Source organism: Myodes glareolus, chromosome 10 (assembly GCF_982192425.1).
Source record: "Myodes glareolus chromosome 10, mMyoGla1.1, whole genome shotgun sequence".
NCBI classification, from domain to species: Eukaryota; Metazoa; Chordata; class Mammalia; order Rodentia; family Cricetidae; genus Myodes; species Myodes glareolus.
In genome coordinates, this window is record NC_142035.1 from 57,228,509 (window position 1) to 57,245,239 (window position 16,731).

The 16,731-nt window shown below is 42.3% G+C and overlaps 1 protein-coding gene across 1 annotated transcript; it reads left to right on the forward strand.

Moving 5' to 3' along the window:
• Positions 1 to 31: 31 nt before the first annotated feature.
• Positions 32 to 16,131, forward strand: Mfap1 (microfibril associated protein 1). The gene is made up of 9 exons (XM_087911257.1): positions 32 to 237; positions 2,805 to 3,024; positions 6,867 to 6,996; positions 7,347 to 7,534; positions 10,778 to 10,886; positions 10,970 to 11,130; positions 13,638 to 13,797; positions 15,348 to 15,437; positions 15,524 to 16,131. The coding sequence occupies exons 1-9, from the start codon at positions 159 to 161 to the stop codon at positions 15,704 to 15,706; spliced, it is 1,320 nt and encodes a 439-aa protein (XP_087767383.1). The 5' UTR covers positions 32 to 158; the 3' UTR covers positions 15,707 to 16,131.
• The last annotated feature ends 600 nt before the right edge of the window (positions 16,132 to 16,731 follow it).

Sequence of the window (16,731 nt, forward strand, 5' to 3'; positions counted from 1 at the left end):
CTGCTTGTAAATTTCCGGTTCCTCTAGCTCTGCCGGAAGTTGTTTCTGTCAGTCGCGCAGCAGTAGCTGGCGGAGCTAGGTGGGAAGCGGTTTTGTGTTCCTTGGGCTTCGCTGTTGGGATTTATCAAGTTTTGGGAGTCTCCACCGCAGGCGTCACCATGTCGGTCCCAAGCGCACTCATGAAGCAACCGCCTATTCAGTCTACGGCTGGGGCCGTCCCAGTTCGCAATGAGAAAGGTACTGGCTCCCCTTCCCTCCTGTCTGATCTTACCTTTCAGCCTCAGTATCCCTCAAACCAGCCTTAGGAAGGCCGTATCAGCCTTGCTGATCTTGAAGACTTAGCCTTAGTTTCTTCCTCCGTCCCACCCAGATTCGCACCCCATCATGTAGCCTAGAGATTGGGGGACGCGGGATCCACGAGACTTAGTGAGATCCTCTCTCAGAGTATAAAACGTAAAGGAGGCTAGAGAGGTGGCTCGGCCGTTCAGAGCACATACTGCCTTTCCAGAAGACCCGAGTTCAGTTGCCAGCACCCATATCAGGCGATTCAGCAACCACTTGTAACCCCAAATCCAGGGAGATATAGCATCTCTGACCTCTGCCGGCACCCGCACATAGCGACACACGGCATCGTTAAAAGTAATAAAAGTAGGGCTACAGAGATGACTCAGCCGCTAAAGACTAGACTCACAACCAAAACAATAACAGAAGCAAAAATATAAGAAAAAAGTGAGCTGAGGTCTTTGTGTGTGTGTGTTATATCTAAAGCTACCTTTGATTTGCCCAGTTTGATTATAAGGGCTCCCTCATGTTTTGAAATAATTTGATTTGGTTTTATTCTCTTTTCTAGTCACTGAAATTGTTTGTTTATTTTTATGTGTATGAATGTTTTTCTTGTGTGTAAGTATGCCATTATGTGGGGTCAGTACCCAGGGAGACCAGAAGAGAGCGTGGGATCCTCTGGAACTGGAGTATCAACAGCAGGTATTCTTAGGTGCTGAACCATCTCTTCAGCTCCAGCTTGTTTGTGCTTTAGAAGAGATCATCTGGTTCAGCATAAGAGCTAGAGGAAAAGAAGGTAGAAATTGGCAAGATTAGAATTTTTTTTTTTTTTTTATTGCTGGGAGGTGGTGGCACATGCCTTAATCCCAGCACTTGGGAGGCAGAGATAGGTGGGTCTCTGTGAATTCGAGGACAGCCAGGGCTACAAATGTAGCTGTCCTGGAACTAGCTCTTGTAGACCAGGCTGGCCTTAAACTCACAGAGATGTGCCTGCCTCTGTCTTCCAAGTGCTGGGATTAAAGGTGTGTACCACCACCAGCCTAGAGTATTAAATTGTGTTGTTAAGGATATACATAGCCTCTCAGGGGGAGGAGCTAGGGAGATAGCTTTTTACAGTGCCTGAGTTCAGACCCCGAACATCCACGCAAAATAGATATACCCCTTGTAGGAAGAAGAGAAGAGAGGGGGAATATTTGAGGCTTGGTGGCCAATTCAGTGAGAGACTGTCTCAAATAAATCAATAAACGCCTCTAAGCACAGCACTCAGTAGGCGGAGGCAGACAGATCTCTAAGATTGAGGCTAGCCTGGTCTAACTTACCCAGTTCCACATCAGCCAGGTCTACATAGGGAAACCCCATCTCTGAAAAAAAAAAAAAGTATCTGGACTGGAGAGATGGCTCAGTTGCTTCTAGAGAGGACTGTGAGCCTCAGTTGTCCATAGCTATTATTCCAGGAAATCTGAAGCCCTCTTCTGACTTTCTCAAGCACCAAGCATGTTTGTGGTGTGCATTCATACATGCTGCCTAAACTGTCATATACATAAATAAATCTTTTAAATTTTGATTTAAAAATAAGGTAGAAAATGATCAAGGCACCTGAATCAACTTCTAGCCCATCTGCATACATGTGCGTACACAACTCATATACACACAAAGAAATCTCAAAAAAAGAAAATCTTTAAAAAAGAAAAATGGGTGAGTGAGCTGGGCAGTGGTGGCACAGGCCTTTAATCCCAGCACTCTGTGGGCAGATGCAGGCAAATCTCTGAGTTCAAAGCCAGCCTGGTCTACAGAGTGAGTTCCAGGACAGTCAGGGCTACATAGAGAAACCCTTTCTCCCCCACTCCCCACTCCCCCACCCCACTCCTGCTCCTAAAGTGTTTTATGTTTCCACTTAAATTGTTCTTGCTAATATTCTGGGCACTGTTACTAAGAATTTGTTTAATAAGGGTGCATTTGCTACTTTTCTATTGCTGTAATAAAATACCATGATCAAGGCAATTTATAAAGAAGAGTTTATTTGGGTTTCTAATTTTAGAGAATTAGAGTCCATGGAGGCAGAGCAAGGCATGACAGCAGAAGCAGGGAGCTGAGGGCTCCTGTCTTGAACTGTAAGCATGAAGCAGCGAGAGCGAGAGATGAATACACAGGCACTGCAGTAGGAATGGTGCATGACTTTGAAACCTCAGCTTACCCCCGGGGAACATTTCCATTCAAATCATGATGACAAAACATGAATTTGTGGTGAGGGGGAGGGGGTCTACAGTTTCACTGCTCACAGTCTTCTACTTCGTTGTCCCCAAGGTACCTCTTGATGTCTTGGTGTTGGTATTCATAAAATGTCTTCTCCTACCATAGTCCCTATAGGAAAACACTGATGATGAATGTGTAGTTGGATAATGACTGCCATATCCTCTTTAGACTCTGGTCCATCAGGACCTCAAGGCTCTGTCTGCGTAGGCCAAGAGTTGAAGGGAATTGGGAAAGAGGTTACTGAAACATAAATTATCTCTCTTGCCCAGGTGAGATTTCAATGGAAAAAGTAAAGGTAAAACGTTATGTGTCCGGAAAGAGGCCAGATTATGCCCCTATGGAGTCCTCAGATGAAGAGGATGAAGAATTTCAATTCATTAAGAAAGCTAAGGAACAAGAGGCAGAGCCTGAGGAACAGGAAGAGGATTCGTCCAGTGACCCCCGACTTCGGCGTTTACAGAACCGCATCAGTGAAGATGTAGAAGAGAGGTAATGAGTAGAGTTGTGTTTCCTGAACACTGACCTCTCGTGGAGATGATAACTAATATGTGTCCTTACTACATGCCATACACACTGTCCCAATAGGTTACACTTGCTAATTCTTACAAGAGTGGTTTCTATACCTATATTAAAGGTGAGGAACTAAGGCAGCAAAGAGTTAGGGAAATGGTATGACCAAAGCCAGGAAGTAGCAGCTTCAGAAAACAGCTCTATATGTCTAGGCCTAATGACTCTAATTAGCTTCTAAAGATATGTCTTAAAATTTGAGAAACTGATTTTATCCCTATTTTTTTTGTCTGTTTTCCTTTTGGGTTTTCAAAACAGGGATTTTCTGTGTAGCCCTGATCATCCTGGAACTCATTTTATAGACCAGGCTGGCCCCGAACTCAGTGATAGGCCTGCTTCTACCTCCCACGTCCTGGGATTAAAGGTGTGTGACACCACCAGCCCAACATATAGTGTTTCTTGTATTGTAGCCTAGAATGACCGAGGGTGGCAGTGATTGTCCTGTCTGTCTTCTCAGTACTATCGTTACAGGTGTGAGCCACACGGCTTGCTCTTCTGCTTGTTCTAAAGACCAATAAATAAAAATGACAAGTAGGAGGACAGATGGCGTGTGCTTGGAGATTTGTGTCGGAAAGAGAAACCCCCAGTTAGAAGTCAGAGCAGGCAGGATATCCTGAATTTTCACAACTCGTAGTGTTTCAATTTGGGGGCCTGACAGGGTGTCCCAGTATATAAAATTGTTTGTCATGTAGGCTTGACAACCTGACTTCTATCATCCGTAAGACAGACTCCCAGAATTTGTCCTTTGATTTCCACAGACATGCTGTGGCACGTGCATGTCTGCATTCATTCTTATCCTCTGTCTCTATCTGTATCTCTTATCTCTGGCACATCATAAACACTCACAATAATATGAATGAAATTTAAAATGTGTAAATAAAAAAATTTCACAGATGGCATGGATCAAAACAGTTCCAATTATTTATTTACTTATTTGTTTTGGTATTTACCTTTTGAGTTTTTGATAATCTTATGTAGCCCAGGCTGGCCTTGAACTCAACATGTCATGAGCTCCTTAGCCTCCTGCCTTCACTTTCCAGAGTGCTGAGCCATGCCTAGCCATTTATTTTATTAAATAGGTAGATCCAAGTAACTTAAGTATTTATGTCCTAACAACTAAACCACTTGAACATTGTCTGCCTACAAAAGAAAATGTTCTATTTCACCCTTACCAAACCAGTTACTTACACTAGTAACTCACTAGTACTGAGAAGTTGGATACTGCCAACTTCTCAGACCTTTCCTATCAATTTTCATGTTTAATTGCCTTTTATCACAGCTGCCACCAAATCCTGGTCTCACAAAAAATACTCTGCTGCTGAGGGCAATGTAATAAACCTAATAAACTGAGCTACTTGAACCATTAAAAAGATCCCTAATGTGCCCCCAAGGTCATGCCTAAACTAATGTTTTAGGTGTTTGGAGAGATGGCTCACAGGTTGAGAACACTGGCTACTCTTCTAGAAGTCCTGAGTTTGGTTCCCAGAAACCACATTCCCAGAAATTCACAGCCAGCAGTGGTGGGATCTGATGATCTGATGCCCTCTTCTAGTAAGCAGGTGTACATGCAGATAGAGCTCTCATACATAAAATAGATAAATAAATACTGAAAAAAAAAACTAATGTTTAGGCCCAACTTAAACTATGTACTCTCATACTCTGCTTTAGTCTTTTGGGTTGTATGTATAATTTTTAAATTTTTTTTGAAGTTAAAATATAATTATATCATTTCCCTCTTTCCTCTCTCTAACTCTCCCCTTACTATCTCAAATTATTGGCCTCTTTTTCATTTTTTGTTGTTAGTGTTGTTGTTTTTCTCTGTGTGTGGCCCTGGCTGTACTGGAATTACCTTTGTAAACCAGGCTGACCTCGATACTGCTACCTCAAGATGTTGCTACTTCTACTTCCCATGTGCTAGGATTAAAGGCATGCACCCACCTGCCAGCCGGCCTCTTTTTCTTAAGTTATTGATTCGCATACACACGCCTGCCTAAATATATAAACACAACCTGCTCAGTCTGTATAGTGTTACTTATGTGTGTATCATTTCAGGGCTGGCCATTGGTATGGTATGGTATAGTATAGCATAGCCAACTGGGGGCAGGGACTCTTTCCTGGGGAAACCTAGTTTTTCTTCTCTCAGTATTCCTTAGTTACCTGAAGTTCTTTGAATGAAGCTGGGGCCCTATGACATTTCCCCTTTCTAAGTTAGTTTGTCTATTGGTGTAGTTCTTGTTCAGGTCTTATTTAGGCAACCATGTTGCTAAGAATTAGTGGGTCTGTAGCTTCCCTGACGTTTCTAGGACAGGTACTTTCACAGCAGACTTCCTGTTCCTCTGGCTCTGGAAATGTTTCTGTCCCCTCTTCTCCATATTTCCCAAGCCTCGGGTGCAGGAGTTATGGTGTAGAACTTATTAATTGGAACTAGGTACCACATGGTCGTTTCGTTCTTTGAATTTTGATTGGTTGTAGTTTTCTGTAATGGTTTTCTTCTGTTTCAAAGAAAGATTTCAAAGAAAGATGAGGGCTGGAGTGATGGCTCAGAGGTTAAGAGCACCAGCCGCTCTTCCAGAGGTCCTGAGTTCAATTCCCAGCAACCACATGGTGGCTCACAACCATCTGTAACGAGATCTGGTGCCCTCTTCTGGCCTGCAGACATACATGGAGGCAGAATGTTGTATACATAATAAATAAAAAAATCTTTAAAAAAAAAAAAGAAAGAAAAAAAGATGAGGGGTGAGAGCTATAGGTATAAGTATAATTATTTAGAATACAGTTAGGAATTGTTATTTAGACTACAGTTGGGAATTACGCTGGTTTAGTAAAGTAGCAATTTCAGGTACTCCTCCCTGATCTCAGTAGCTATGAATAGTTGGCCAAGTTTTCAGTACCAGACATGGTTTCCCACTAACATAGGTGTGTCATTATTACACCCATAAGGTTATCACGCTCTGCTGGTAGTTATTGTAGTTCATAGGGTTCATAGCTGGGTAAGGCTTTTGATTGCCTCCCTCACTTGAGAACTTGCATGGTGTCTTCTGGTACCGTGCAAACTACTCCTCCTCAAGGAGGGGGCTCTAAGATCAGGTACAACTTGGATTCTCCAGATCCTGTGTCCAAAGTACATGGTGCCTTAGACAGTAGTCACTTGCCTTCAACCTCTGGGAGGCTACCAAGAGCAACAGTGGCAGCCTATAATGTTTTGGGAGTCCTTTGGACTCTCCTGATCAACAATTTGAAACAAAGGTTTGTCATACCTGGTTTGGGGTTTTTTTATTGGATGGTCTGTGGCTCTTGAGGAGGTTAAATATTGTCAATTAAGGTAGGAAATTCTTATTTAAATTACATATGTATGTGTGTATACATAGACTTATATGTATCATATCTAACTTTAGATAGACAGACAGCAGTATGATTCTTTATGACTTTTTCAGACATTCTACTGTTAACTGTTTTAGTTTCTGGAATCTGAACTTTAGTTTTTCCATCTTAAGACTTCAATATTAGGCAGGTGGATCTCTCTGAGTTTAAGACTGGCCTGATCTACAGAATGAGTTCAAGGTCAGCTTGGGCTAAAGAGTAAAAATATTGGAGAGGGGAAAAGAGAGAGAGAAGTGGGGAGAAAGAGAAGAAAGAAAGCAAATGTAATTTCAGGACATTGCAACAAAGTGGTGTTCATGTGTGTGTGTGTGTGTGTGTGTGTGTGTGTGTGTGTACGCATATATATTGATATTGATAGTACTCTTGGAAATTCTGCTTTTCAGATTGGCTCGGCACCGGAAGATAGTGGAACCTGAAGTGGTGGGAGAAAGTGACTCAGAAGTAGAAGGAGATGCCTGGCGCATGGAACGAGAAGATAGCAGTGAAGAAGAGGAGGAAGAAATTGATGACGAGGTAAGAGGGAAGAACGTGGGCTGTTTCCCTGAGGGTACAATGAAAAATTGAGACCAGTACTCATTTTTGAGGCTATACAGGCATAAGATTTGCTACTCTTAGCTGAACTTTGGTTGTGATTCCTATTTGTTGGGGATACAACAGAAAACTAAATCATGCTGGATTTTGCTTCCTCGTGTCAGTATTTCTTGAACCTGTTGAAGATAAAATCAAAGCTATGCTAGGAACTCAGCAGTAGGACTTGGACTTAGTGTATGTAAACAAAGCCCTGAGTTCAGTCCTTAGCACCAACCAAACAGATTTGGAGCACAAGCCGTTTGACTAACTGGCTAAGATAAATGCCTTCATAGGAAATAGAACGGCGCCGTGGCATGATGCGTCAGCGAGCACAGGAGAGGAAAAACGAAGAGATGGAAGTCATGGAATTGGAAGATGAAGGACGCTCCGGGGAGGAGTCGGAGTCAGAGTCTGAGTATGAGGAGTACACAGACAGTGAAGACGAAATGGAGCCTCGACTTAAGCCTGTCTTCATTCGAAAGTAAGTGTGTGCCAGACCTGCTCAGCCAGGCCTGGATTCCCAGCTACTCAGCAGGAGGATTGCTAGATCAAGACAAGCCTGGACAATTAAGAAAACTCTCTAATTCTCAAAAAGGAGACTAACAGTATCGGTTGGTGATAAATGCTTGCTTAGTATGCACAAGGGCCTAAGTTCAATCCCCAGCAGAGGGAAGGGGGAAAATAGTCAAACTAGGACAGAATCCACATGGTTAAGTTCTAGGTCTGATAATAAAAGACTCGATATCCCACATTTTCCTGCAGTGTAAATCTTCTTCCAAATGCCCTGGTCCTGTAGCAGAGGTGCTGAGAAGTAGCCAGATGTTAGCAGATCTGCCTAAAAGTGTTGTTTTTATCATTCTACTTTATTAACTCAGGAGCCAGATGCTGGGATGAAAATCTGCTAACTCAGAGAGGCAGAGAAAGCACCCAGCTGCTTCCTCCTCTGTTTTTTTCTATCCCATCTGAAACAAAAACTCCTCCAACTGAATGTTTCTCCCTTCTACATCCTGTATCTATCTCTCTATCTCTCTCTCTCCCTCTCCCTGATACCCCAACTTCTCCTCGCTCTATGTTACTTCCCAGTCAGCTAGTTGCTTGCTCTGACTCTTGATGTATGGTTGACTTTATTTAAATAACATGATCTCCCAGTTCACAGTTCATATATCCCACAACATAAAGGTGGTCTGGGTATGTGTGTGTTTGTCCTTTGCTGTGCAGTTTAAGATGGCCAAAATTCACTATGAGCCCTAGACTGGCTTCAGACTTGTGATCCTCTTGCCTTAGCATCCTAAGTGCTGAGCTTACAAATGTGCCCTAATAATCAATTATTTTTTAAGATTTATTTATTTATTATGTATACAGTGTTCTCTCTGTCTGTATGCCTGCAGGCCAGAAGAGGGTGCCAGACCTCATTACAGATGGCTGTGAGCCACCATGTGGTTGCTGGGAATTGAACTCAGGACCTCTGGAAGAGCAGTCAGTGCTCTTAACCTCTGAGCCATTTCCCCAGCCCCACTAATCAATTTTTGTTGAGGCTGTTTTTGTTTTGTTTTATCTGAGTGATACTAGAGATAAAACACATGTATATGCTAGGAAAATGCTTTAACACATTACCAGGGAAAGTCATGTTTTAAACACAAAATTAAGCTTACAAAACAAGTTTCTCTTTCCTAATGCCTAGGAATCCTACTGTTTATAGTCAACCCAGCAGAATCCTTGTTAAATAGTCAATTATCAATGATTATGGAAATTTTGGTGCTGCAAAGTCCTGAGATGAAGCTAGCCATTGTGACACACACCTGTAATCTGCATACTTGAGAAGTTGTAGCTAGAAGTACTATCTCAGACATCCAGTGTTCAAGGCCAGCCTGACTACTAACAGAGTCCAAGACCTGCATTGGTGGGTGAGAAGATGACTCAGTAAAATTCCTCTGTGAGGCTTGTGTGGGTTACGTGAGACCCTGCCGCAAAACAACAAAAAAGCCTAGAATGAACTGTTGACACAGCCCTGTAGTCCCAGCTGTTGAGGCAAAGAGAAAAGGATACAAGTTCAAGGCCAGGATGAACACTATAGTGCCTTCTTGTGTCAAAAATAAAAGTGTGGAACCAGCCAGATGGTTCAGTGGGTGAAGTAATTGATACCAAGCCTGATGAGTAAGTTTAATCTCCAGTTCCCATTTGGTGAAGAAAACCAATTCCCAGAAGCTGTCTTCTGACCTTAACTATTATGTACATATATCATACACTCATATACATAATATGGAGAGATAACTCAGAGTTTAATAGCTCTTGCTGCTCTTCCAGAAGACCTGGGTTCAATGCCTGAGAGCCATACAGTGGCTCATAACCAAGTGTGATTCCAGCTTCATGGGATTCGATGCCCTCTTCTGGCCTCCATGGGTACCAGGCATGTATTCAGCATACAGATACACATGTAGGCAAGACATCCAATCACATGAAACTTGAAAAGTTTTTTTTTTGGCGGGGGGTGGGGGGATGGGCTGCGTTCCACCACCCAGCTCCCGGCTAGCTTTACCCGAAATAATTACACAGAAAACTATTCATTTAAACACTGCCTGGCCCATTATATATATCCTCTTCTTGGCTAACTCTCACATCTTAATTAACCCATTTCTAATAATCTGTATATCACCACGAGGTCATGGCTTACCGGGAAGATTCTGACCCACGTCCATCTCGGACCGGAACTTCATGGCATCTGCCTGACTCTGCTTCTTTCTCCCAGCATTCTGTTCTGTCTGCTCTGCCTATCTAAGCTGCTGTCCTACCAAAAAGCCAAGGCAGTTTCTTTATTTGACCAATGAAAGTAACAAATACACAGAAGACCCTCCTACATCAGGGGGGAGCAGGGTTGAGACAGGGTTTCTCTATGTGACCCTGGCTGTCCTGGAACTCAGCTACATAAACCAGGCTGGCCTCGAAGATTTTTTTTTTAATAATAATAATAAAAGAGCAGAGGATATAGCTAAGTAGTAGAGCATTTGCCTCATATGCCAAATCCAGGCTTCAAATCTTATTACCAGGAGAGGAGAAAGTGGTCATGCTATATTTAGGGATAGAGAAAACAGCAAGTAGCTCAGTTGGTAGACAACTTACTTAGCTAGGCATTGTGGTAATTGTTTTTAATCCTAACATTCTGGGAGGCTGAGGCTGGAGGATTGCCATTAATTTGAAGCCAACTAGTGCTCCATAAACTTGTCAAACAAACAAGATGCTTTGAAAGATGGCTTAGCAGTTAAGATCACTAGAATTGTCTTACAGAGGACCCACATGGCAACTAATAACCATCTGTAACTGCAGTTCCCAGGCGTCCAGTGCCCCTCTCCTAGCCTTTGTAGGCATTAAAAGAACTGGACGTGGTGGTACCACACCTTTAATGCCTGCACTCAGGGCAGAAGCAGGTAGGTCTCTGTGAGTTCTGGGCCTCGCTGGTCTACACAGGGAGTTTCAGACTTGTGAAGGCTATGTAGTGAGGCCCTGTCTCAAAAAAGTAAAATAAAAATGAAAAAATTGAAGAAAAGTTTTAAAAGACCAGAAATACAACATGTCTCGCACACACAGAAGTCTTGTTCGTTCAGTCTTGGTACTGGGGAAGGAAGTAGAGCTGAAATGCACCTGGGTTGGGCTTTGGCTTGGACTAAATCTGAAGGGCACAGTTCCGCACTAAGGACTTTGGGTAATGAATAGGATCTCTGTGATGCAGGAAGGACCGAGTGACAGTTCAAGAACGAGAAGCTGAAGCATTGAAACAGAAGGAACTGGAACAGGAAGCAAAACGCATGGCTGAGGAGCGGCGCAAGTACACACTAAAGGTGCTGGGAGGGTCCTGGGTTGAGTGCAAGCCTCTGTGTACAGTGAGATGGACTCAAGTAGCTGAATTGTTTTCCTTACCCAGATCGTAGAAGAAGAGACCAAGAAAGAACTGGAGGAGAACAAGCGGTCCCTCGCTGCCCTGGATGCACTCAATACCGACGACGAGAATGACGAGGAGGAATACGAGGCATGGAAAGTCCGAGAGCTCAAAAGAATCAAGAGGGACAGAGAAGACAGAGAAGCGTGAGTATTGGGAAGGCCACTGATGCCTTAATGGCACTAGTTTATCTGTGAACAGCTAAGATCCTTTAGTTTCCTATTAAGCACAAATATTACTAGTTTCTCGTGTTGTGCTGTGTTTTTCTCAGCTGTGGAGTTGACTAAGCAGCTCCTCCAGTAGTGCTCACAAGCTGGAGAACTGCCTGGGCCCAGGCGTCCAGAAGCCCTTCTCTGGCATGGCTAGATGCTTCATTTCCCCTTAGTCTCGCTTTGCTCACAATTTACGTCCAGGCATGGTGAAAACTGGCAATGTCTCCTGAGTTTTAGGTTCCAGAGCTCCTGTGTCACTTCTGTGCTATTTTTATTATTCAAATGGAGCTGCAGGACAGTCCAGAAAAAAGGGGCAGAAAAGCATATCCTACCTCTAAGAGGGCAGAGTGGCAAGCACCGGGGAAAGCAGGTTCTTTTCTGAACTACTAACCCACAAAGCAAAGTCACCACTACATAACTGTCTTTATTTTGTAGTTCTGGTGTTCTTATACTGGGCTTTTTTTCTTCTTCTTTTTTTTTTCCTTTGAGGCAGAATCCTAGAACTCACTATGTAATCCAGGCTGCCTCAAACTCTTAGAGATCCACTGGCCTCTGCCTCCTGAGTACCTGACTTACAGGTGTGTGCCACCATGCCAGGCTTGAGTTTTTTGGTTTTTTTTTTTTAAGATTTATTTATTTATGTATTTTATGTCCGTGAATGTGCTGTTCCATGTATACCGGAAGAAGGCATCAGATCCTGTTACAGATGGTTGTGAACTACCGTATGGTTACTGGGAATTCAACTCAGGACCTTCAGTGTTCCCTTAACTGCTGGCTGAGCCATCTTCCAGCCTGAGATTTTTTTTTTAATTATGTGTATATATGTGTGAATGTGTATGGATATGTATCTGTGTGAGTGCTGGTGCCTGTAGAATCCAGACCAGGGGACGAGTATCACGTTCCTTATAGCTGGAGTTGAGTCATTCTTTGAGATTATTTTTCTGTTTTGGTTTTTTGTTTTGTTTTGTTTTGTTTTTTTAGATTTATAGATTTATTTATTTATTTTGTTTACAGTGTTCTGTCTGCATGTATGCCTGCAGGCCAGAAGAGGGCACCAGATTTCATTACAGATGATTATAAGCCACCATGTGGTTACTGGGAATTGAACTCAGGACCTCTGGAAGAGCAATCAGTGCTCTTAAGCCCTGACCCATCTCTCCAACCCCTATTTGTCTGTTTTTTAAGAGTGTTCTATGTGACCTTGAGCTTCTGCTCCTCTGACTTTGCCTCCTGAGAGCTAGTTAGCTGTGTCCCCACACCCAGTTTGTATGGTACTAGAGACAAGAATCAGGCTTCATGCACCCTAGGTAAGGATTGTACCACTGAGTCACATCCCAAACTCTTGTATTAGACTTTAATGTTAAAATTATATGTACACATTATATTTTTTTGAGAAAAAGGATATTATCTCCCTTTCTCCCCAGAATAAGATTTAAAACTCACTGTACTTAATATTGGTAATCCTTAATTTGTGATGTGATATATGAATTACTGTAACATAAGGGCTTATGCTTATGAAGGATTATGAGCAAAATCTTGCCAGTTATTTTGTTTGGGTTTTCTGTTTGTTTATTTTTATTACTATTATTAAATATATCTAAGTATTGCCATGTAGCCGCTACTTTTTTTTTTTAATTGAGCTCTACAGCTCCCCTCCCTGCCTCTCCCCTGTCCCCTTCAACCCTTCCCCACGGTCCCCATGCTCCCAAATTACTCAAGAGATCTTTTTCTACTTCCCATGTAGATTAGATCTATATAAGTCTTTCTTAGTGTCCTCGTTGTCTGAATTCAATTTGGGATTGTGGTTTGTAGAGTGGTTTTCTTTGCTTTATGTTTAAAAAACATTTATGAGTGAGTACATGTGATAATTGTCTTTCTGTCTGGGTTACCTCACTCAAAATGATGTTTTCTAGCTCCATTTTCCTGCAAAAATTCAAGATGTCGTTATTTTTTTCTGCTGTGTAGTAATTTGCCAGTTACTTTCAGTTTATCCTAATTTTGTTTTAAACGCTAAGCTAATGAGGAGAGACAGAATTAGTATTGTAAAATCAAGCAGTAACAGTATATCTGAACCTCAGAAAGACTAGAATCAATTTCGGGACGTTTATAGTCTTGTTCTGGTAAAGAGAATAATGAGGACCAACTCATGTTTTTGTTTATTGTACTCCTGATCTTGACTTCACAAAGCAGTGACCAGGACTAAAGATGTAACTGGGTTTGGGCTTGAACCTATCCATAATACTAGCAGTTAGGAGACGAGGCATGAGGTTGAGAGTTCCAGGACAGCTACATAGCAGACCTGCTGTGAGTGAATTAGTGTGTGAGCGAGCAAATGAAATAGGAAAATGTGAATAGTGCCTGAAAGAAGATGGGACTGTTATCTTCAGCTGTTTGGGCTTTCTGAATTCAGAAAAATACTAATACTTTCGTTCTCTGGATAGACTTGAAAAGGAAAAAGCAGAAATTGAACGCATGCGAAACCTGACAGAGGAAGAAAGGCGGGCTGAACTTCGGGCAAATGGCAAAGTCATTACCAACAAAGCTGTTAAGGGCAAATACAAGTTTTTGCAAAAGTATTATCACCGAGGTGCCTTCTTCATGGTAAGTGAAAGGGGAGTCAGAAAACTGGGCAGTAGTAATAGCTTACAGACATGTCCAACCTTTTGACATTGTGACATTACATTGTCATCTGCACAATTAAACCAGGGCATTAAGTAACTCAAAAAGAAGTATCATTAGGATACTTAGGATAGGCTGGGGCAGTTGTGGCATACACCTTTAATCCCAGCACTTAGGATGCCCTAGGCAAGCAGATCAGTGAGTTTGAAGCCAACCTGGACTACAGTGTGTGTTCCAGAGCTACACAGAGAGCCCCTGTCTTGGAGGTGGGGAATGATACTTAAAATAGTAGATTCAAAGTTTTGTTCTAGGCTACATTTGTAACTGTCTTGGGGCAGAGTCAGTCAATGAGGTTAGACATACACTCAAAACACTTTTAGTTCTTTTCCCCAAGAATGAAAATACACTCCTTAACAAAAGGAAGCAAGAATCATCAACTACTTTGTTTTAAACTTAGTTCTCGGAAAGTGATGATGAATGACATTAAGGAAATGAAGCTATGGATCTTTATACTCCACTAATTAGGTTCTCAAACCCTTTAGAAGTCATTTCATAGCCAAGAGGCAGAGACAGGCTGATATCAGCCAAGGCTGTTACACAAAGAAACCCTGTCTCGAAAAACCAAGAGTTACATTTTAGAAACATTGTGGTGGCTCTATAATGCAAGGCCTAGAGAGATGGTTCAGTGAATAGAACAATGGCTGCTCTTGCAGAGGAGCCACATTTAATTCCTATCACCCATGTGGCCCTTCTCAACTCATCTGAAACTCAATTCCAGGGACCTCCCACACCTCCTTCTGAGCTCAACAGGTACCAGGCACGTACATGGAACACAGCCATATATGCACGTACCCATACACATAAAATAATTTTTTTTTGAAGAAAAAAAAAAAGAGGGGCTAGAGAGTTTTCTCAATGGTTATGAGCACTGGCTACAGTTGCAGTTCCAAAGGACCTGGGTATAGTTCCCAGCACCCACATGGCTCACAACTGTCTATAACTCCACATCCAGGGAATTGATACCATTGCAGACATTCATGCAGGCAAAGCATCAATCATGAAGTAAAAATAATATTAATAATAACTACAAAAATATCCTCCAACCCAGGTGAATAGTTCATAGGCTGTAATAAATGAATGTACAGAATATACTCAAATTTTGAATCTAGATCATTGAGAGAATGATGTTCCTACATATAAAAAAGTAAAATCAGGAAAGGAATCTGCCTTGGGAATGTTAGGAATGATTTTCACCCACTATATTTCAGGTTCTAACACAGTGTCTCAGTAAAGGTTTACGTGTAAAAGGATTAGAGATGTAGGGACTTCAGAACTGAACCTGCATGAAATGCGCAGTGAATGCAGGATCAGAACAGGCTTGTAGGGAGCATAACAGTATCAGAAAACACCGTCTCCCCACCTTTCTGAAAGAAAGGCTCACTACCCTCTGGTTCCTTTGTTGTGTTTAATAAATTTGTGATTTGCATATTTGGAAAGTAAAAACCACAGACTGATAAGGTTCTTTTCCACAGGATGAGGATGAAGAGGTCTACAAGAGGGATTTTAGTGCACCTACTCTTGAGGACCATTTCAACAAAACCATTCTTCCAAAAGTCATGCAGGTATGGGGATTCTCAGTAAAGAAAACAGACTGGGAGCTGAGCATGGGATGTTTGTTTGGTGTCATAATTATCCACCCTTCTTTCAGGTCAAGAATTTTGGACGGTCTGGTCGTACCAAGTACACCCACCTTGTGGATCAAGATACCACTTCCTTTGACTCTGCATGGGGCCAAGAGAGTGCCCAGAACACAAAGTTCTTTAAACAGAAGGCAGCTGGGGTACGTGATGTATTTGAGCGCCCATCTGCCAAGAAGAGGAAAACCACCTAAGCTTCAACTACTTATTCCAGCTGTGGGACAGAGGATCTGGTCCTCAGTTGTCTTTTACCATTACTCACACAGTTCTTGTACAGAACCTTCTGGACTTCCTGCCGTGACTTGTGTCTGAAGGTGCTTTGTAAGGGGTTTGGACTCAAACAGAGAAAGCCACAGAAAAGCACCAGCCAGGGAGGATTGGAGGCTTCCCACTTAAAACTGTTTCTACCATGGCTTCCCATATTGACTTGGGACTGTTCTGAGTTTATTTTTCCAGCACCTTAGCCTGGATCAGATATGTGGGCCTATGAGTGGATGGTACATTACTTCTTCCCTAGGGTCAGCAGTAGGATATCAGGAACTCTAAGCGCAGTCCAACCTGTTTTTGCATTTGGGGTGTTGAATCTACTTTTCTAAGTAAACATACTTTTTGATCTGTGTGTGAGTGCGTGTGTGTAAGAGAGTGTGTGTGAGAGAGAGAAAACCACACACCAGAAATATTTTTACCATAATAGTGGAAACAAAATATATAATGTGACAACTCTTGTGTCACTGAAAAGAGGCTGAGTATGGTGGCACATGCCTTTAATCCCAGCATTCAATGGAGAGACCCATATAGATCTCTTCTTCAAGGGCAGCCAGAGCTACATAGTGAAACCCTGTCTCAAAAACAAAAAAAAAAAAATGTAGTATCTAAAATAAAGTATAGCTAGGTATGATGGCAAACACCTGTAATCTCAGCACTTGGGAAGTAGAAACAGGAGAATCAAGAGTTCGGTCATCCAAGCAGGACATGGTGGCGCATGCCTTTAATCCCAGCACTCTGAAGGTGAATCTCTTTTTCGAGGCCAGCCTGGTTTACGGTGAGTTCTAGGACAGTCAGAGCTACACACACACCCCAAAAAAAAAAAAATCGGACATGACTCGTTTAGTCAAGTTCCTACTAATCTTTCTTATCCAACTCGTGTATAAGGTGAAGGAGAGCCAGTGCCCACAGCTGTTAATACTAGAGTTAAATCCATTTGCCCATGTAATATTTA

Excerpts from the sequence above, each read along its gene's own strand:
- Mfap1 (XM_087911257.1), top strand. The coding sequence starts at position 159 with ATGTCGGTCCCAAGCGCACTCATGAAGCAACCGCCTATTCAGTCTACG. Across the intron at positions 6,997-7,346 it reads AGGAAGAAATTGATGACGAG|GAAATAGAACGGCGCCGTGG; the intron begins GTAAGAGGGAAG and ends ATGCCTTCATAG. Across the intron at positions 10,887-10,969 it reads GGCGCAAGTACACACTAAAG|ATCGTAGAAGAAGAGACCAA; the intron begins GTGCTGGGAGGG and ends TTCCTTACCCAG.